At 44.4% G+C, this 22,144-nt stretch overlaps 1 protein-coding gene across 6 annotated transcripts in view; it reads left to right on the top strand.

Moving 5' to 3' along the window:
* JMJD1C (jumonji domain containing 1C) overlaps positions 1 to 22,144 on the top strand; it is a gene marked incomplete at its 5' end in the record, with an annotated part of 157,877 nt that overhangs the window by 85,855 nt on the left and 49,878 nt on the right. For 2 of the 6 annotated variants that reach the window (XM_083866742.1, XM_083866745.1), the window contains 2 exons: positions 10,116 to 10,151; positions 14,864 to 14,977. Coding sequence is in view for 1 of the 6 variants with exons in the window: in XM_083866739.1 (XP_083722865.1) it covers positions 14,864 to 14,977 (114 nt within the window). Of the gene's footprint in view, positions 1 to 9,721; positions 9,813 to 10,115; positions 10,152 to 14,513; positions 14,978 to 22,144 lie in introns of those variants that run through there. The other 4 variants (XM_083866740.1, XM_083866743.1, XM_083866739.1 and 1 more) reach the window with 4 other exon arrangements.

Below are 22,144 nucleotides of genomic sequence, written 5' to 3'. Positions count from 1 at the left end.
TTTCTTGATATGCATCTACATTCATTTCATTTGGGTCTAATGTGTTCAGCTTGCACACATGAGTATCATAGGAGGCAAAGTATCAGGATATAGATCTGCTTCTCAAGCCTGCTTTTCCATTTGCTTTGACATTTTTGATTTAATGCTGCCTTTTACTCATGGTCTTGTATTCTTTAAAGTCTTCACAAATAGACTGATTATAGCTACTGTATGTTTCCCCCCTCTGCCCTTAATCCCAGTCTACTCTTACCATCAGTACCTTGAAATGCTGTATCATGGACCCACCTGAATAAAAACTTTGGCTGGCTTTGTTGTGAGGCAAGAAAATGCAATTAATATAATTCATCTAGACTTCTGTAATACATTCCACAGTATGTCAAGCAATGAACAATCAGAGGAAGACTGGGATTAGTAGAGTGAACAGTAAATTAGGTAGGAATGAGTTTATAAAATGTTGGCTGTGTGGTATTGAAACAGGTGGAGTGTTGTGGTGAAATAGTTTTGTCTGCCAATAGCTGTTAGCAGATTTTGGGAATGACTTGCTTCGTGTTTTTACTGAAATGTTTGGACTAATTGATTAAATTTTATTAAAGCACTAGGCGGTGCAGAATAGGAGAAGCCCTTAACACAGAGGATGAGGCTTTTTTATGCAACTAAAATTGAATATCCTTGAGAAACAAAGTAATAAAAATGGAACAAAACAGCACTGCATAAAACAGGAAGTGGTGATTTAGGACCAGATGGCAAATGCAGACAAGAGCTTATCCAGCAGAAGCACTGGCAAGGAGAAGGTTGGAGTCTTCTGGGCAGTCAGAGGAGGGCAGTGAACTGGCTGTGTGATGTCCAGCTGATCACAGGTGTGACAGTGGCATGTGTGAGAACAGAGGGATGCTTGTGTCCCCCTGGAGCTGCCCCTGAGAGCCCTTTTACACCAGCAGACATCATTCTACTCATCCATGCTGGAGAAAGATCATTTGAAGCCAAACAGGATACAGGGGAGGACCATGAGGATAACCAGAGTGTAGAATACAATCTAACATGAGAGACTATATGGGAGGAGAAAATGTAGGTTAGTAACACTGCCATGTATGCTAGTATGGGAGGAATGAGGGAATGCAATCACCACTATAAATAGATCTTGGAGGTAAATACTCTCTGATAAACTGTACAGATGGATCCAGAAGATCCCAAATTCACAATACAGACCTGAGATATAACTTGGAAAAAATGCAGAATACAGTGCTTCTTTCTAAAATACTAGTAAGTTTGAACTTAGAAAAAACATTTCACGTTCAGTAGAAAACTTCTGAGTGAGACATGTCTGTGTGACCTTTCAGAGACCCTAGAGAAAGGAGATGAACAAGATCTGGATCATTTTGATTTTATCTTTAAACTCACAGCTGTCACAGTTTGAAGATAAGTGAATTTATAAAAAGCGGAAAACTTGTTATCTCAGAGAGAAATACTTTGAACACCATCTGTCCTGTGTTTTCCTGAACAGAATAAAAAGTGTTTGTCCATCAAGGTTGCTACTGGACAAGCATGTAGGGCAGATGTGAGAATCTAAAAATAACACTGGGCGGGGGGTGGGGGGGGAGCAGAGAATCCATTATGATATCTAGGTTATTTTCTAATTTATTTACTAGATAGACTGATGGTGTTTCAACATTATTTCAGCATTATCCTGATGCTGGGATATATTGACTAAAACCCTGTCTATTCCATCAGACTTTTTATTGTCAAATATAAACTTTTAACCTCACCTTCTTAGTGGCTTATGCTTATAAGGGCTTTTTTTTTTTTTTTTTTTCTTTTCCCCAGAAGTTCTCTCAGGCCTTTAATGCTGTAGATTCAGGGATCAATCAGTGTATTAGCAAGTGTATCTGTGTAGGAGGTTTGACAGAGTTAGAGTATGATTATAAAATAATCATAGCAGGAGAAAATACTGCTCAAGAAGGTTAAAATGCATTTCTGTGTAGTCTGGCACTTGACTGTTTCCCTCCCTCACATAGGTGAGGTGAACAGTCTGGTGTTTTTATTTGAGGAGTATATATTAGCATGTCTCAGTACAATGGAGCTTTTTCATAAAGATAATTAAAACACAATGCACCACTGTTGCTTAAGTCTTAGTGTTTGGAACTATGAAAATACTACTTTTAAGATACCCTTATGGGTAAAGTGTACAATGTTTAGAATATAAAAAAGATCTATTGCAAAACACAGACCAGTGTTCCAGTCTGACCTTACTCCCAACAAGCTGGACTAAGAGCAAGGAGGCACTGAGTCCAAAATGAGTAATCCTCCCCCTCCATGAATGGCCTTTCCCTATTATGGGAATCCATAGGCAGCCAGATAAGAAGCCTGAAGAAATGGCAAATGGGGTTTCTGCTTTTCTGGAGACAGTGAAAGTAGAAAAGGAGGAAGGAGTAGAAGTTGCAGCCTTTTAACTATTCACCAACACCCCTGGACCATCCTCTTCCTCCCCAGTTCAGAGTATGTTGCAAATTGAATGTGCTTATTCTACAGCTCTTACTGTGTCTGACAGTGAAATGAGGAGTGGCCTTGAGGAGTCTTTTACTTCTCAGAAACTGAATCCAGATCTATGTACAACAATTTTATTCACATGATAACATGAAGTAGGTATTTCCTTCTTTCAGCTTCTACAGTATGTTCTTTTAAAATACTGCTCTTTATTCTTGATTTTTTTTTCAGTATTTTTCTTCACCTTCTGTACCTTTTTGAGGCTTTTGGTATAGCAAACAGCTCCAAAGAGGAGCTCCTCTTTAACGTATCCAGCTCTGTTTCAAGAGCCAGTTCCACTCCCTGTAGAGACTTCAGTGAGTTGTCCCAGCCTACCACTCCAGTGACCATTTTATAGCATGGTGTCAAGAATGCATTGCATGCCCTGGGTGTGGCGTCAGGCATATAGGGAGCATTTGATGTTCCAAGAGTCCTGTGGGGCTATAGGAATGGAAAATACCAGCATGGCTGCATGCTCACCCCTGCCCTAAGAGAGGAAGTGACGCCTGCAGTGAGACTCCCTCAGAACCACACCCTGATTCGCCTCCCATGGAGCCAGTGGCTTCTTTCCAGGAGGCGTCCCTGGACCAAAGGGCCTGCCAGCAGCCTGAGCAATCGGCTTCAGTGGGAAACCTCGAGTTCAGTGGGAAGCTGAGCTTTCTGTGGTGAGGATGCTCCCGAGTTGTTTTGAAGAGCAAGTAGAAAAATGCAAAATAAAATACAGTCCATTAAAAACACAGGAAGATGACTAAGCTGCTGAATAAGATGCTCTAGACAAAGGACAGGGAGTGGCAGGGCAGAGGAACTGAAAAAAAACCCAGCAGAATTGGGAAAAAAACCAGTGCTCTGGAAATCCAATTTAACAAATATATAGGGGATGAGGTAGAAAAAGTTGAGGCAGGTATTTAAATTCTGGGGAATAAGAACAGAAAGGGACTATATTGAAAGCTAGATCTGGGTGACTCAGGAAGCAAGATGAGCTTCTGAGAGGCAGTTGGGAATGTAGTCTGAGAGGAACAGGAAATAGTAGGAGGGTGAAAAGTGGACTCCTGATCTGTAATGGACTTCAATTAGAGGGAAGAATGAGAGGGACACAACGGTGCCTCTGAATCAGAAAGGATGAAATTCAGTGGATGTTTAGAATCCCAAAGCTGATTTTCTTAATAAGGCTGTTTTTCCCGAGGTGAGACTGGAAGGAGGCCAGGTAAATGAATGTTACCTCCAGTAAGATATAGGGGAAAAGGATGCAAGAACATTGTGAATGTTGCTGATAGGGTTGGAAGAACAAAGTAAAGCCAAGAAATGAGTTGGATGGAGTTTGGCATCGCCGTGATGCAAGAAGGCTGAAAAAGCATGAATACTGCAAAACATGGATGGCACCCAAGTTAAAAAGGGTTTGATGAATATTGCAGACAGAGTGTGGGTAAGAACATTATGAACTTGAAGCTGTTGTGCTTGCTTTGTACAAGACAGAATCTGTCCCAAGGTTAAAGAATGTTTTGGCACATTACCGTGACACTTGAAAACACATGAGAGTCCAGAATTTCCTTGTCCAGTGAGTTGTACAGCAAGCACAGAATGAAAAAGGTTCCTTTCTGCACAGAGTTAAAATCTGAGAGTGAGTCAAGGGCAGATGACACACAGAGACAGGGAAATAGAAGGCATTGCTTATGAGGGAAGATGAGGCTTCCATCAAGCAGTGCCCAAGCCATTGTCAAGGTTTCAGAGGTCAATATAGCAGGCAGAGTTTTAAGGAGAAAATGGAAAGATGTCAGTGAATCAGCTTTGCTAGTGTTGCCAGTAAATTGTTCCTGAAATTCGTAAATGAGTGATACCAGGACTGGAAGATGCTGTGTTGGAAAGTGCAGTGTGATGTGATGGGGCTGCTGGGGAAAGGAGTGCAAAGAGTGGGCTGGGAGTGTTCATGACAGCATTTTGCATGGTCTGAACATGTGTGCATTTATTAAGGCCAGAATGAAATGCAGAATGAATATAAGCTGGTGCTCTGAACTATGGGGATGGGTAGAAAAATGTGTTTTACATGCTTTGTTAGAAAGACCTGCACCCAGAAGTGACAGAGAGCAGGTCACATATAAGGTGATGTGGATGTTACTCAATTTGAGTGAGTGGCAAGGGTCCCAGCATTTTTGCTCAATTAATGAGGCAAGGGGGCTTAGAAAAACACAAGTCTGTTACAGTGATGTTTGGCTTAAAATGAGACATCCACAAAGTGATACCTGAGAGACTGCTCAATATTTTGTATTTGAACATAAATCTGGAGTTAGAGCACTGTCCAGCAAATAAGAAAACTCATATAATGCTATTGACTACAATGATGATGATGGGGTTTTTTTAAGGCCATGCATCTGGTTTTTCTTTTACCACAATTATTGGTCTCCTGTTGCAGCAAGGACAGTGATTCAGCCACAGATATAGCACCAGATCACTAACAGGACTTATTCCCAGAGTTGTGTTTACAATACTGGTATGATGAAGTAGATGGGTATGAAGTAATGGGGAAAATTGCACAGTCATGTTGATGCATGCAGCATTAAAACCCCATGATGCCTGCCCAGGGAAGGACAAAATTGGTTTTAAAGGTTGATTGAAAACATTAAAAATATAGAAACCATATTTTAAATTGGATTAATTTGAAATATACTGTAAAATCTGTTAGCACTGATTTCGACTGTATTAACTCTACTGTTGCATGTGTTCCTTCACGTACACTCCTGTCCTCAGCTTCTGCATTTTGAAAAATTACTAAAGACAGTCTGATTAAGTTTTTGCATGTCTGATTTGCCCACCTCAGTAGCCAAAAAAGGAGAGTTAAATGAAGAATTTGCCAAATGAACTGGCACCTGAATGCCAGTTACTGCATTTCATGTGTTGCAGTTCCAGTAGTAATGATTGTTTCACACACATTAATTCCACCTTTGGACTTTGGCTTCTGCACTTAAGTACAGGGTCTGAACTCGATGGGTTGCACAAATGCGTAATGAGAAAGTTAATTTCTCCACTAACGTGAGGCTGACCGGAGCTCTGCCCTTACACTGCATTATTTCTGCAGGAACTATCTGCAGGACTATCACTATGAAACAGTTCTGCTTGCTAAGCAAATGTGGAGCAGCACAGACAGGAAGAAGATAAGTTAAAAAAAACCCAACTAATTTAAATGCTGAAGACTGATTTAACTAACCTTCATTTGTTTTGAAGTTTAAATATGTACTCATTTGCACTATTTGCATGGCTCTTTGCTGGCCCGCAGCGCTGCGCACGTGGGTTTCCCTGGCTCGCAGTTGAGGGGTTCGCTGCCTGCAGAAACCAAAGGAGGTCACAGCAGAGCTCCCCCGGTGCCAGTGCGGCATTCCCGGTGGCCGCGGCTCCCCCCGGGGCGGTGGCACAGGGCCCGGGCGCTGGCTGCCGGCCAGCCCGCAAGTGCGAGGGCTGCAGCTGCCGCCGGCCCCTGCCCGCGCCGCCCCGCTGGAAAACCTGCCAGCCTCACTAACGGGGGGGAAAAAAGAGCAGCTCTTGCACCACTGTGCCAGCACAACCCGCCGTGCCTTCCGCCTCAGAGCAAACAAAAAACAAACTGAAAAGCTCCGGCGGAGGACGGCAAAGCCATCCACCACCTGGAATTTTTCATTCAGTCACTAAAAATACAAAACCCGCAGTATTGCTGTCCTCACATGTGTGGCCTGAGCCCGGGCTGTGCTGCAGAGCACCAGGGAAGTTACATTTGCGATTTTAGGAAGGGAATGTTTGCGTTTTTCCGTTGATTTTCATGATTATCTGTAGTTCTAGCGATTATCTGCAAAATAGGGCACGCTGTGTTACCAGTAATACATGTATCCTGTGGCAGTGAGCCAAGGCAGTAATTGAAGGTCAGGGATTGTTTGTCGAGTGCAGTTCAGTGTGCTGCCTGATTCCATAGGGGTCTGGCAGTGCCAAAGAACAAAGGCAGCTCTGTTCTGCAAGCTTATAGTATGGCTTGTTTGACAGACTTCAGGCCCAATTGTGAGAAGCAGCAAACAGTAGTGGAAAACAGTTCTAAAATAATGTGACTACTAAATAAGCCTTTTTAAAACATAGTATTTTGCAAATGTCAAAACCAGGCTTGGATAGACACTAATTTTTAAAATTCTTGTTTAAAAATTGGTTAATACCTTTACATGGCAAATCTGTGTTTTGTTAAGAACATACAGATATATTTTGTAGTAAATTTTATAAGTAGTAATCATGTAAATGTCACTTTATGTTGCCTTAGTCTAGTTAACATTAACAATTGTACCAGCAGCAAGTTCCTAGAGTTTTTTTCCTTTACTTCCAAAAGGTGTTTTACCACTTTGTGGATTTTTCCTGAGGATGTCTTTTAGTGAAACTCTTGGAAATAGAGTTGCCCAGTTAGTATTCCATACATAGCTGGTGCAATTTGAGAATTTTTAGCAAAATCCCTCTGTGGTAATGAATTGGTGGTGCTGGACTGGGTATTAATAATCTTTGTTACTAAGTTGCAATCTATTAATAAAGCTTTGTCCAAACAGGCAAACTTGCCTGTCCTCCAGACCATCTTGTGATTTGTATTTTAATAGTGTGTGTCTTGGATATTATTAAGGATTGCCTGTTTTGACAGTTGTACTACATACCACACAGATATCACAGCACCATTAGATCAAGAGTAGCATGAACTATGTTGTGCTCTGTAATAGCCATTTTTCACTTGTTTGCCCTTCCTGAAATAGCCATTAAGTATCTGGGCTCTTCAGAGAAATGGGAAAACAAAACCTATAACTGTATGAGAAAGGTGGGAACCTGGTGGTGGAAGTACTTCTGGTGGGATGCTCAGTACTTCTTGGAGGTAATCTAAGATGTGCTATAAAAGTTAAATTGAAGATCATACAAGTACAGAATTAAGTTTGGGAAAAATACTTTGTTAATTGATTACTTGGCAAACTCTTGAGTTCCAAGATAATTTTTTGTGTCAGCTATTACTGAGAGGTCAAGGTTTATTTTTTAGAGGTGATGAGGCCTCTGAAGGACCAAGTCTATGAAAGACTGTCCTGCTCACATAACAAGTGGCTCTGTGGCTGTTGGGTAACAGATAACAAGGCACAATTCTGCTCTAAAGGGCGAACAGCAGTGCCAACTGCAGCCCCAAACCTGGAATAAGGTTTGCTACTGCATGACCTCTGCCAGTACTGGTGAAAGTGACTGAGGTGTTATTCCCCCCTACCCAATGAGAGGTGGTCTGGAGAAAAAAAGAGGTCAGAAAGGAAGTCAGGTCAGAATGGTGTCACCAAGATGTTTAATTTTTTCTCAGGAGATAAGGCAGTGCAGCCCTCCCATGGTACGGATGGGGCAGGAGGTGTGTTTTGGGGGAACCAAGGAGGTTAGTGAGCTGTGTTCCCCTGGTAGCAAGTCCTGACTGGATCTGGTGAGGGGCTGTGACATGGGCGCCAGAAACCAGAGGAGCAACTGTCCAGTCTGGGTGGTCAGGAATAGATGGAGGCTGCTCCAGACACCGCTGCCTCCCCGCAGCCTCACTGCCATATAAGGCTGCTCAGCTGCCTTGAGCCAGCCAGGATGGAAGACCACTTAAAAAGGAAAATCAATACAATAAACTGCCTCTGCTAGTGTCCTTTCCAAGCAAAATCCAGGAGTCTTGCAGTTATGTGGTTTGAGCACAGGCCGGGCAGTGTACAAATGCCACGGCCAAGTGTTCCTATCCTTGCTTGTGTGCATGCAGTGTCACAGACTGTTAATGGAAGAAAACCAGTTTGCTGGAGAAAAGCCTGTGGTTGGTAGAGAGCCTTCCAGTTCAGCTGTAATGTTTAGTATTTTATTTCTGAGCTTAGTATGTTATAGCATTCCAGTACACCTTTAAGCTTACATCATTTGGAATAATTCAAGATGAGAACAGAGATGTAGTCATGCATTGATTTCCCATTATGCTCAGACTTTCTTGGCAAATGACATGCCTTGTATTTTTTCCATGAAGTGAAAAATGTACAGCTGTTTATGTTTAAAGAGTTTGGGGAAAACAAATGTCTCTATCGCAACCTCCCTTGTGATTATTTTTTCGGTTTTTTTCTTACTAGCCATGTTTGTGTATGTGAGCTAAGCTCGAGGAGTATATTTACAGGTGCTTTTGCTAAATTTCTCTCTGGAAACCATTTTCTCATTACAAAGTGTCCCCTGAACATTTTCCCTTTGGACTATTCAGTTGAAGTTTCCATGTGAACTGTAAACAACTATTTAGTGACATTAGGTTTTGTTGGAAAGTGGGAAAACGCGTACTTGATTTTGGTTTGTGGTGGTTGTTGTGTGTGGGTTTTTGTGGGGTTTTTTTTGGGTGTTTTTTTTTTTTTTTTTGGGGGGGGGGGCGGGGTGTCGGTGGCGTCAGGGAGAAAATAGGTTGTGTATTAAAAATGAGAAAATCGTGCTAGAAAAGCGTTCCAGCAGTTCCCGGGCCGGGTCCCCGCTGAGCGCTGTGTGCTCTCGGTGGAGGCTTTGGGCCTGGCGGCGCAGGGGGCGCGGAGCCGCCCACCGCCCTCTGCTGCTGGACCCAGACCAGGCCCTGAGCTCATGCCTGACCCGCCCTTCCTTTTTATTACTTCTTTTTTTATTTTTCCCCTCGGTTGAATGTGGACGAACTGCAGCCCTCGCTTGCTAACTTTCCAAAGCCCACCCGCGGGAGGGATAGAGAACAGCTCTCCGAGGCCGGGCCGGGCTCCGCGGGGGGAGGAAGCGCTGAGGCCACAACCGGAGCTGGAGGCTGCGGCGCGGAGCAGCGCCCGCAGGAGGCTCCGGGCTCCCGAGCACGGCCACACGTGTCCCGGGACTCCGCCCCCGCGGGACGTGGCCGCGGGCCGCGCCTGCCGAGCGCCACCTCTTCCCGCGGCGTGCTCTGCTCTGCTCTGCTCTGCTCGCCGCTCCCCTCGGTGCTTCCCCGCCCGGCTCCTCCCGCCCCGGCACCGCGCACCGCGCGCCCCCCTTATGTAAGCGGCGGCATCGGCAGCGCGCCATGACCCAGCAGCGGGGACGCGCCGGGGCCTCCGCAGAGCGCACAGCTGCGCGCTAATCCGCGCCGGCCCCACAAAGGGCGGCCGGTGAGTCGTCCTCCTCCTCCTCCTCTTCTCCCTCCCCGCCGCCTCCTCCTCCGGCCCTGCAGTCTCCGCCCCCGGCACGGCCGCCCGGCCCGACCCGGAAGCGGCGCGGCGAGAACCATTTTCCTTGTGAGTTCAAAGGCGGAGGCGGGCGCGGAGGTCCCGCGGGCCGGGCCGGCGGACGAGGTGCGGTATCGATCGACGGGGCGGGGGCAGGGGGACGATCCCCCGCTGTGCTCGGGGGGGCGGGGGCGGCCCCGCGGGACGCGTACCCGAGCAGACGCCGTAACTTTGCGCCGGGCGCCTTTGTTTGCCCTCCGAGGCCGCCGAGGCGGAACGGGCCGCGCCCCCGGCCCGCGGGGCTGTGGCGGCCCCGAGCCCCCCCCCGGTCCGTCCCGTCCCCGCGGAGCGCGGAGCGCGCACGTGACGGACGGGCTCGCTCGGGGGCGCGCGGCGCGGCACGCGGCCGGCGGCGGCTTTGTGCGCGGCCCGGCGGGGCCCAGAGCGCGGCCACCCCGGCACGGCGTGAGTACCGCGCGTCTCCGCGCCCCTCGGGAAACGGGAGAAAGGGAGTTCAGGGAAAAATTGGAGGCTTTGTGGGTTTTTGTTTCCTCTCTTGGGTTAAGTTTGTGCCGTTAAGGCGGGGTGCGGGAGCGGCGGGACTCGGTGCCGGCCGTTAACGGCGCGGAGCCCGCCGTTAGAACAGCCGGGGCGCCGTTGGAGCGCCCTGCCGTGCGGGCAGCGGGCCCGGCTGGCGCTGCCTTCCCCCCGCCGCCCGACCGGCACTTCCTTCTGCTCCCCCCGGCCCAGGGCTGCCGGAGTTCCGCCCGGAATAGCGCCTTGGCTGGAGACGGGCGCTTCCGTAGGGATTGCGGGCAGGGCAGTCCGCGAATGAGGAAACCCCGGGCTCGGTTTTAACGTCAGATCTGCTTTACTGTTTGTCCGCTCTTTTCCACTGGGTAATTCTGCCTCTGAGTACAAACCATGGCAACAAACAGGCGTTGGAAGAGAGCTACAGCTATTTTGAATGATTAAGTGTCATAATGAAAAGGTGCCGGTGTTTGCGCTATTGCAGACTAAACAGCGAGGCTGGGGAACAATATGTGGAAAAGTTTACTGAATAGCACGTAAAAATTAGGTTTAAGTGATCTTTTCAATTTTTTTGCTTTAAAGAGGAAGGAGTATAGAATGTAGATGTTTCAGTGTAAGAATAGCTTTCTAAATTACATTATTAACTCTTTAAAAGTCTGTTTGCTTTACGGCATAAATTTCTCTAGACAGATTTTTTTAAAGGGTCACTGTGGTACATGTGCACAGTGGGATGTGCTTTTGTGGTGCGGGGAGCTGGCTGGAGGCACAGTGCCCAGCCAAGCAGGCCGTGAGCTCCAGCGAGGCAGCTGAGGCAGTGGTACGTGCGGGATGAGCCGGGCAGCAGCTGCGAGCTCAGCTGTAACCCGAGCATTTGCTGCATTGAGCCTGCTGGGTGTCACAGCCTGGCAGCGCCTGGGCTGCAGCAGCCGGGGCGCGGCGGCTCCTGGAGGCCGGGCCAGTGCCAGGGAACTGCCTCTCTCCTGCCGGAGGCACATTACACCACTCCAGCTGCCTAATTGCACCAGGCAGAGGTGAAAATGCAATGTGTGCTCGCTCGCTGCTGCTTCCCTGGGAAAGTGGGTCCTGCGATTGCTCTGGGGGTTTTGGAAAGATAAATGAAGAGATGACTTGCGTTATTGGGCATTAGAAAAGGCGGTTACTGAGTAATCTGCTGTACTGGTATTTGGTGAATGCTGTTGAATTATTTGCTGTGAAGTGATGATAATTTATGTCTTCTAAAAAATTATTTGAATTTCCAGAAAGTCCAGAATCCAATTCTCAGACTCATTGCTGTGCCAGCTGCCTCTTGTAGGCAGGTTATTTCTGGCATGAGCTGGGGTAAAATCATGGTGAGGGGGCAGAGGAAGAAACACTTTATTCAGCACCAGGGAACTTGTTAGCAGAGCAGCCAAAGAGTGTGTATATGTGTTCATGGAGCTCTCGTCTGCTAAGCAGGGAAATCTGGTGAGGGGAAAAGGTGGTGTGGGTCGTGGGTTTTTTTTTTTTTTTTTTTTTTTTTTTTTTTTTTTTTTTTTTTTTTTTTTTTCCCAAGCATTCAGTTAGAATACTGGTAAAGCCAGATGTCACTTCAAATTGAGTGTTTGAGTCCTTTGCTTAGTTGTGGTCTTTGGGGAATTGGGTTGATATATAAAGCTTCCTTTTACAAGCTACAGGTTTGAAAGGGAGATTTTAATTTACAGAAGTTCAGTTTTTCTTGGTTTCTGCCAGTATGCTTGGTTGTCCTTAAAGTTGTCCTCCACTTAGGGAATGGAAAGAGGGAGTATCTGCAAGGAGCTTTTCCTCTGAAAATCTGCAAGGAGCTCGTTGGACCTTCTTCTATCTATTTTCATGTCATTACATGCCTCACATGCTTACCTCTAATAGCTGACTCTTGCCTGCTGTGCTCTTCGTCTGATTTTCTTTGTGCATGTGTGATATGTAGAGTGAAATTTGGTTATGTCTTCCATGTAAAGTTTTTCAAATCCCTGACCTGTCCCAGGCTGAGTATCTCCTTGGTGGCCTGCCTATCTTGTGGAACTGATGGAGTCTGGACTTTGCTTTTCCAAGAAGGCGTTTACTTAAGGGTGGCATTTTGTTGTTCTTTGATAGGGGGAATGTTTTTTAATAGTGTCTGAAAAATCCCAAGTTCTGAGCAGCTATCCACGTAGGCATGTGACATGGCTTGGTTTTGCTTTATTTATTTACATATTTTTCTTCTGTGCAGTAGGATGGCCTGCATCCTCCACATGAGTATTTTGGGGGCGTTGACCTGTCTAGAGGCAGAGATCTATGAAAGTAAGGGAGAAGGCATTACGTCTCTCTTCTCAGAATAATCACACTCACAGATCTATATTTGGAACTAGTTCTTTTAATACCAGTAGGAAGATAAACCAGGGGCTCACATGTACCTTAATCTGTAGTGTTGTCTGAATCCTGAATGATAACTGCAAGCCACATTCCACACAGTTTCGTTTCAGCTAATGATACGTAATGTCCTGTTGTTTGTAGTCGGAAACTCATTTCTTGACCTGAATAATAGCTCAGAAAGTTAGAAAGAAGGCAGTATGGAAAAAGTAGAACAGTCTGAGGGAGGACATGGGGGCAGATTAGGAGGTGAGAGACTACAATGTTGGCTTTTTCAAAGAAAAGTTTGTCTGCTTGTTGAGTTTAAACGCTTGGCAATTTGGTGATGTGAACTCCACCCTCTTAACCATGAGCAATACAAGATCCATTATAGGAAAGTGATGCAAGAGCAAAGGTCCTTTCTTAGCTATTAGAGGTTAAATAATTATTTACTATTTGGACTCTGTAGTTGGAATATTATCATATATTCTTGCTTCTCCAGCCCTTCCATCTAGTTACCTGTTGTGGAGATGGCTGACTGGTGGAGAGATTTGGCTTTTTTTCTTCCTCGTCAGAGAGAGAGTAGCAGCTGAATTGAAACCTTAAATTAAATGGCAACAAGAATGCTGTGCATTCAGTTGGAGCATTCATGGAGTTTGATAGATTTATTAGAAAGTATAATGTATCTCCCATGAAGTATTCTCTCATTTGTTTAGTAAGTGCCAAAGCTGAAGCTCCAGAGACACTTGGGTTATATTTAGCCTAATCGCGAGGCAACACCTTTGAAAGTAGGTAATGAAGCCTGATAAAACCTTGAGTGCTCTCTTACTGGCTGCCTGCAGACTGGCTGAGGGCAGGTCACTGGCGCTGCTGCTGCCCTGCTTAGTGGCTTTTGTCAAGTTATGGGATTGCTTTGGGCCTCAGTTTCCCCATCTGTAAAGAGGTCGTGGTGATCCTGCCTTCCCCTTGTAAGTACTTGGGGTCTGTTGCTGTGGGACATGGTATGTGAGCTGTGATAGCAGCGTTTTACAGATTTTGTTGTAGCATTTGACAATGCTCCGTGTGGTCTGACCTGCCCTTGTTTCTCCTCTTTGTCTTTTTCTCCTGCATTTTAAATTTAGAATCAGTCTCAAAGGGCTTTTTTCTTTTCCTGTTTTCCCTCATTACTATTTTTTTTGTTCTGTAAAATAACTTTCCTCTTATTTTTTTCTGTCCCTCCTTGTTTTTTCCCCCCTGCATCCTGCACGTTGTTTCTGCCAGTCATTTCTTTTGTTCACCGATGTCTTCCTCTCGCTGTTCCTGTCTGTCCTCAGAGCGGCATTTCTCTCCCCTCCATCCGCTGGGATTTCCTTTTCACCTGACTCATCCCCAGTAGGTACATCCCCGCTCAGTCACGCTCTCCTTGTGCTGCTGTTCCAGGAAACGCAGCCAGCAGGGAAGGGGACCGCCTGCTGGTCCCCTCTCAGGGGAGATCCTCCCTGCTCGCCTGCTGCATCCTGCTCTACCTGGATGAGGGCAGGGGTTTGGGCAGAGACTGTACGAGGGTGTAGAGGAGCCTCTCTGGCTTCCTGCTCCCCTTTCTCTGTGCCTGGCTTTTGCAGCAGAGCTGGGAGATTCCTTGTTTCCTCCGGCAGCGAGGGTGGTCAGCACCTTGTTGCTTTCCCAGCACATGGGGTGGGTGAATGGGGAAAGCTCCCGGCCGTGCTGTGAAATGCCCGTGCCTGGCGCTGGGAGCTCGGAAGGCGTTGTGCTGGAGCAGCCGGTTGCTGCAGGGAGGAGCGGCTGCGGGGGCGGCGGGAGCACAGTCAGAACAGTTCAGAGATGGGCAGGGAAATGAGCTGGTTGACTTGAGGCAAGGTGAACGATTTCAGAACAGGAAGGGGGGGAGGGATTTCTCTGCAGTCTGATTCCACTTGAGCTGTCCTTAGTATAATCACTGCTGTGCTAGCTGGTCCTGCAGGCAGGGAGAGAGGATCTGCGGGCTGAGCTCAGTGTTTAGGATGGAATGGTGCTCCTGTACTTTGAGCTTCTCTGGTAAACAATCTTGCTCAAGCATAGGGAAGGAAAGAAGGAATGTGTGGTGTAGTTATCTTTTCTAGCTGGTTTTCCACAAACAACACAAAGGAAAAGAAATGACAGAACACAAAATCCTCCTTTCTTGTATAACTAGTAACTGTTTTAGCTTATTTTGATGGAAAAATACATCAGTCTTTATTCAGATTTGGGGGGTTGATGTGCTGAAGGGTTTTTTCAGTTGCCTGATTTTTCTCTTTTTTTTTTTTTTTTTTTTTTCCCCTTGATAGACATTCAAGCCCTTGGTTGGAAAAAGTGTATACAATTCAATTACTGCAGTAGAATTCCTTGTGGACAAACAGCTGGATTTCATAACTGAAGATAGTGCCTTTCAGCCCTATCAGGTAAGAAATTTGACTAGAGCATAAGTACTACCCGTTTAACTTATTTAATTTACTATTGTTTAAGTGTGTTTTATGTTCAAGTTCTGTGTTACAGGAACAATTTCCTATTGGTTATTGCAGAGATTGTTCCTTGCTTTGAGAAAGGTTTTATTGGGTACTCTGTATGATTCTAGTTAATCTAATCACATCAAGGACTACTGTGCCACGAATATTACTGTAGCACCTTCAGTTAAAATACTTGACCTATTTAAAGGTTAACCAGTACTATTAACTGTAGAGCAGATAGAAGATAGTATCCCTTCTTCTGAAGCTTTCATTTCCAGGTCTTTGCGTGATTATAGTGATATTCCATTTACTGATTTTTGGTTCACTTGGAAAATGAATAACAGAAAATGTTAGTTTCTTAAAAAATAAGCACTTTTCTTACTGTTGTTTTTAGGCCTGCTAAAATTTCCGGTATCTTTGATTTTAATGCCTCTCCATTAATTAGAAACACATTAATATATTAATGTGTGTGTATTTAAAGAACAAGAGAATTAGTGATTCCCCCCCTTGCTGCTTCAGAAGAAGGTCTAAAAATCTCTTCTATGACAAATAGAAAAAATATCTGATACTTCAACATGTGCTGAACTGATTGCAATTACAATAGCCATAAATTCTTCCTTATGGCTTGGGTGGTACACTGTGGTGATAAAATATATCTTATTTCATAAGAAATAGTACTTGGTGGCTTGGAATAACAGATGGCCCTGAATAAACGCTGTGTAATTTTGTCCTGACACCCCTTCTTCCCTCCTGCTTCAGCAAGATGGTTTTTTTTTCCCTAGTGCCAAGTACAGAGCTAGAAAAAGAGAGTGACTGAGAGAGAATCCTAGAGAAAAGAGAGGGAGGTTCAGTTCATGGAAGGGCTGGTGCTTTTGTGTGTCTGTGGTAGGGAAGCCAAACGAGCTGAACATTTCTCATCACGGTGAGGTTACATGTTATGACTCGAGCTGCTAGAACAGCTCGGCTGTGCCGCAGACAGCAGTTCCCACTATCAGACCCCATGCTGGTGCCTGCAGTGCTCTGAACCAGCACAGCCTTGATTTTCCAACACGGGAGGGGGGGACACGGCGCAGGGGAAAAGCCTGTGATGGTGATGAGCTGAGCTGGATTAGCCCAGGGTGCATCCAGTGCTGTGCTTCCTTCACGGAGGGGGTCAGCATGACGCAACACAGAGTGGGATATCCTCCTTTGGCAGCAGCAACTTCTTAAATCAGCTGAGCCATGAAGTGTAAATTTGTCCTCAGAGTCCAGTCGCAATCTTCCAGATTCATTTTACAAAGCAAATACTGCTGCCAGTGTCTGTCCTTTCCCTGAAGTCTGTCAAGATCATGTGTCTGATAATGCTCATTCCAGTAACAGTGATCAATCTCCTCTTGGCAGTGGATCATTTCTGATCTGAACAAACCAAACTGAACATGGGAGGACTGCCTTTTGTTAAACAATGCTATTGCCAGGCAGTGACATATCAATGCTCTATGCATTTTAGGCCCTTCAAAGAATATTAACAGAACATTAGACTTGGAAGCACCTTAATTTGGGAAGGTGCATTCAGGCTGAAGGTGTCATTTTTTAAAATATGAACAGCTGGCTTCATACTGTCTTGATTGGTAATACTGAAATTAGCAGTGTTTGCCACTTCACTTCTCAAAGAGATACTCACCAAAAACTGCTACAAAGCAGTAGCTTGTCAAAAATAGTTGCAGAGATAAGTTTGCTCTCCCTAACTCTTGGCATCTCTTTTTGACACGTAGAGGGCAATTCTGTTTCCTCCTCCCCTCATGGAGCAAATACTTGCCTATTGAAACCTGAGATGGAGGCTGTATCCATTATGAGTAGTTTGGTGACAAGATTGTTTAAATTGTTTATTTTAACATTACAAGAAGTTTGCTGATGGAGATAGCTGTAAGGCACCCAGAATTTGCTTTTTAACTGGATATTACTTGGATATTGAGTGTAGTAGCATAAAACAGCATTGTGCTCACCGATGAATAGTGCAAGGATTTCTTTATTTGAATGATTATAAAAAGCTCGAGAGATGTTTTTCATAGGAATGTGTTTGCAGGGTTAGCAATATCTCAGTGCCAAGTTTTACAGGTTAATTGTACAGATAAGAGCTTTACTGAATGATAATGTCTTCAAGAGAACAGAAACTATATATACTAACAGTATGTTAGACAGAAATATTACCTTTATTACTGAGACTTAGTTTCTGCTCAAAGATAACTGAAGTGGGAGGATTGTTTCTATTCCTTTTGTGTGCTGTTTTTTGTTAATGCTGGAAATCACATTCCTAGCCATTAGTCACTTAATGTAAGGTAGTTTGCACTTGTATGTTTTTTCTGAAAGATCTCTCTTTTCTTTAGCCTCTCTTTTCTTTGCCATAATACCAGATCCTAGACAAATCTTTGGTAAACTTCTTGTTACTGTCTGCTCTGCAAAAAAGTGGCATTTTTGTGCCCTTGTTTAGTCTGGAATAGCATTGATCTGCAGAACATAGAACTGAGGAATCATTCTTTGCAGGGGATGAGTTAACTTTAAGTCTTCTGAAACGTATTTGTTTTTTGTTTAAGCTCTCATGGCTGCACATTTTCAGTATGAAGTCCTTAGAGACCATGGTGACCTAAACACTTTTTTATTGCATTTTGCTGTTAGTGCCTAAAATTCCAGTATCTTCCTACCAAAAAAAACAAAGTTTGAATTTGTGTGGGAAGACTCCATTTCACTTCAGATACAATTCCTAACTACCGACTAATTTTTCCCATCATTACATAGACTCATAATACTGGTAATGGGCAGCAGACAAGTATGTGGTACAAATTCTGCTCACATCAGTTCTGATGAAGAAACAGTGGTGTTTCACATAACTGTTGGGCCAAAAGTCTTCATGAATAAGGTGCTGCTGTCCAGTGTAAAGGTGACAACTGCTCAAAGCAAAGAAAACAGCACACTTGGCATCCTTTCAGACTTGGCAGGAAAAACAAAGTTTGAGTAGGCAAAGAACTAAATTACTGTTGTTACCAGAAGTGGTTCTTCCAGAACAAGATTAAAGAGACTTTGGCAGGACTTCTGGGGAATTGTGACCCATGCATTCCCATGCCATGTCTGCTCTTTGCATAAATAAACATGTTTCAGTTGTTAAAGAGATTCAGTGACCTTGCTGAGGGCTAGATGAATATCGTTATTAAAAGCAGGGTATGCAGCTGCATTATATGAGCCCACTTCCATGTCTTCACAAGGTTTGCCATACCAACTATAACACTAGCCAGTGAATTTGTTCTTTACTGCTAAACATGCATGTGATTCTGCTTTTCCCTTATGTGTGTACTGCTTAGAATCCTGCCCTTCTCTTTAGAAAGTGCTTGGATTCTGTATATGTGGTGCCTCAGACACCAACCTACAACGTGCTTCCGGTAGCTTTTATCTCTGTTGCTTCATGGAGGATGTAAACTGTATTAGTCTCTATGTGAAACTTGTGTGTGACTGAGTGACTCATTCATTAATCTGGGATGGTCAGACCATTTAGTCATGTAGTTCTTTTTATGGTGGTGACAAGGGGATATTGAGGATAAAGCAGATGTGAACGTTTGTTGTGGTACTTTGCTCAGCAATGGAATGAAAATTCTGTCCTATGTAGGAAATAATAGACATAAAGTTTACAACATGCATTTTTAATGTCAAATTAGTATCTGTATGAAGTGTAGTCTTGAAATGGGCATGTAGGTTAGGTCCTTAATGTGAATTCCACTTTGCATTCATAGCATATCATGTGTGTTCTGTCTTTAAAAATTCATAAGTGTAGTGGGTTTAATAAAGTCTCTTGCCATAATCTGAAAATGAACACTTCTTCCAAAAAGCTGTTTTAAGGAAAAATTACAGTTAAGTCTACACACACAAGTGTGACCTAAATCAAATACTTTGAACTGAATTGGTTTTCTGTAATAAGTTATTTGTACTGGTGTGTGGCATCTATGTGTGTCTGTTTTGTGATACACATATTAAGTTAGGCAGCAGCAAAGCTAATCACGCCTTAATTTGTTTAAGCACTGTCGTTTACTTGAAGAACTATAGATGGGGATGTGAGGCATTAAAGCCCAGCATATGGTATGCGTGACCTCATCAGAGTGGTGTTTATGTCTGGGTGGTGTTTGGCAGTGCCCATCAAGGACATTGTTGAGCTGAAGTGTGTGATTCTGCTGTTGCTGGCTGAAGCAGCTGGAATCAACTGCATTATAATTCGGACAAGCAAATGAAGAATAACAAAAAGTGGTTTATATTGTGTTTTTCCACAGTAAAATACGCTTGTGGAAAGATCTGGAAAGACTCTGCCTGAAGCACTGAGTGCATTTCAGCTGTGTGTCTGGGTCGGGCAGAGCAAGGGTGCATGATTGATTATATACTTCCAAATACGTACCTACTGTGTGTGATAATGTATTTCCAAAGGATTTCTGAGCACACGGTGCTGGAGCAAATGTGCACAGTGGAGGCAGAACAGAATTCAAATGAAGTTCCTTCAAAATCATTAAACTTCCTACAAAGGGTATTTTACCACTCAGGGAGGAGGAAAGTGGAAGGAAGGGTGCACAGTCTTTAAAAAGTCTTCTTGCTTATTTGGTATTAAAAAAAAAAAAAAAAAAAAATCTTGCAAACAATGAACGTTAGTGATGAAATCTCTCTTCAGGCCTTACACTCTCCTTCAAAACTTTTCTCTGGGAGACAAGCCTGGTTGCTTTAGTGTTTCAAAATGGTACAGTCTGCCTATCTATCTTTGTGTTGAAGGTTGCAGATGTAAAGATAGGGCAATGAGAAATCCCCCGTGGGAGGTGTTGCATGAACAGTGATAGGCACCTGTACTTTGCTCTTTTTCTAAATGTGTGTGGCACGTCTGAATGCTGGCAGGTCAAATGTCTAACACGCCTTAAAGATTGTTGAAATAATAAACGTTCTCACTAGTCATGAAGTAGGTACATCAGATACAGGAGCTAATAGACACTTATCTTGATCTGTTACAAACTCAAGTCATACATGCCATTAAGAAAGACTTGAGTGAAAGGCCATGGGCAACTCCAGTGCTCTGCTTTTCTGTTCATCATGGGCAGACTTTGGGTATTTCAGACCTGGATGCCTTTGGGTTCCATGACTTGTTTGCTTGTAAGAGCAAGTAAGCTGGGCTTGTGTAGTAATGACATGTGCACATAAAAAATTCTTTAAACATCTTGAAACAGGGATAAAATAGTATTTTTCTGTCTGTATTTTAAGCACCCCATAATTATATGTGCACTCATCTTTCAGACTTCTTTTACTTTAAGCTTCAGGCTTAAAAATAACTAGTGCAGCTGAAAATTGCTTTTCCCATAAACTTGTGGCTCCACTGAGGAGGCAGGCAGGAGCTTTTGGGGTTGGTCCCACCCTTGGAGGTTGCCAGAAGCAGCTCAGCAACTCCGGGTGCTGGCCACAGAACCTGTCTGCTCCTCTCCTGCTTTCAGTTCCTCCACAGGCAGCCCAGGCACACACAGCTCTCTGCATCTTTAACTCCTCTCAGTGCTGTGCTGAAGGACTGTCTCGATTCTTTCCCATGTCTCTGGACCACCCATAAGGAGTCCAGCTGGCTTCCCTGGCAGCCTCGTAAAGAGCCGTGGTGTAAACAGCTTGTTACCGACACATCTGAGTCGGAGTGTAAGGCTCCAACATGTGGGGAAGCAAAAAGCTGCGTCCAGGAGAAGTGGGTCAGATGAGTCACCCCAGTCCTCAGGACCAGTAACACGTGCAGGACAGAGGAGTTTCATCAGAGTGCTCACAAAAGGAGAGGAATGAGGGAGGAGGGATTGGCACCTTCCATTTGTAGGGTCAGAGGGATATGTACATCATCTACCCTAAGCCTGTGTTTGTGCTTCTCTTTGAAAAAGAGCTTCTTGCTTGAGAACTTTCTCTATTTTCTCAAAAGAGGTGGAATAAAATGGCACCTCTCTGTTTTACCTTGATCTGTTAAGAAGTAAGGGCTTCAGTCACTTTTTTTTATCTCTCTCAGCGTGGTTTGATGCAGGAGTGGAGCTCTTCAGATCTGCCAAGTCTTAGGGAAGTGAGCAGTGTGGAGGGGAGGCTATCAGTCAGCAGGAAGGTGACGTAGCTGCCACAAATAGTGTGGCTCCTCCAGATGGGAGGGAGCTCCGGTGGAACTGCTGAGGCTGTGGGAAGGTACACAGGGAGGAAGGAAGGGGGAAAGGGTTGTGAGGTCCTTGGGATAAGCCGAGGTTGCTACAATGCAGATGACACTCAAATCCATAGGAAAACGGTTTTCTTCCTCTGTCATATTCTTCGTACAATTTCCAAAGAACCAGTCAGTTAAACGATTTGATTTCATTAATCCTACTCAAGGAGGTAGTATTTAAGTAAGTAATTAAAAGTTTGGATATCAGAATAGAAGAGATGGAACAAAACCTGCTTCTTTTTTGAAGGTGAATATCACATCCTTTTACTGAAGTATTTTGGTACTTTCGAAATGCCATGCTTGGGATTACTGAGTTTAAAAATCTACCCAGTGTTTCTGGGTAAAAATTTCCTGTGTTTGATCACAAGTGATAACTTTTTCACCAGTAAAAATCCATGGAAAATACCACTCAGTATTAAGTGCAGGAAGCCTTATTCTTGGTTCTGTGTCCTTAAAATTTCCATTTAATCTCTGGATGAATACTGATTTCCATTTCATCTAAAAATGAAAGTTTAAAGTATTTTTCTCAAGTGGTGGTCTTGACCACCCCTTCTTCTGTAATCCAGACTCCAAGTCAGCTCCTAGAAAAGTCTGTTTCACGTTATAACCAGTTGCTGCTCTGCCCGTGTTCTTGGTTTCCCAAGTTGCTCTTTGTTGGGATTGGGAATCCTTGATGCTTTAGGAATCCCAGAACTGTGAATGCAAGTAAACTCTGCAGTGTTGCATGGGAGTTTGTACCCAGAGCAGGAAGAGAGTAAGCATTCCTGCATTTCAGGTAGGGGGAGACTTGAGTTTCATGAAAATGTGTTCTTACCCAAATTAAGCCTTATCTTGACGTGATAAACACAATGGCTCATTTGCTGAAGTGCTCATGGGTTTGTTTGCTTTTGTTCCTCCCTTGGATACAATGTCCCTTT

This window comes from Zosterops lateralis (assembly GCF_965231275.1).
Source record: "Zosterops lateralis genome assembly, chromosome: 8".
NCBI classification, from domain to species: domain Eukaryota; kingdom Metazoa; phylum Chordata; class Aves; order Passeriformes; family Zosteropidae; genus Zosterops; species Zosterops lateralis.
This window is presented reverse-complemented; position numbering and strand designations above follow the sequence as displayed.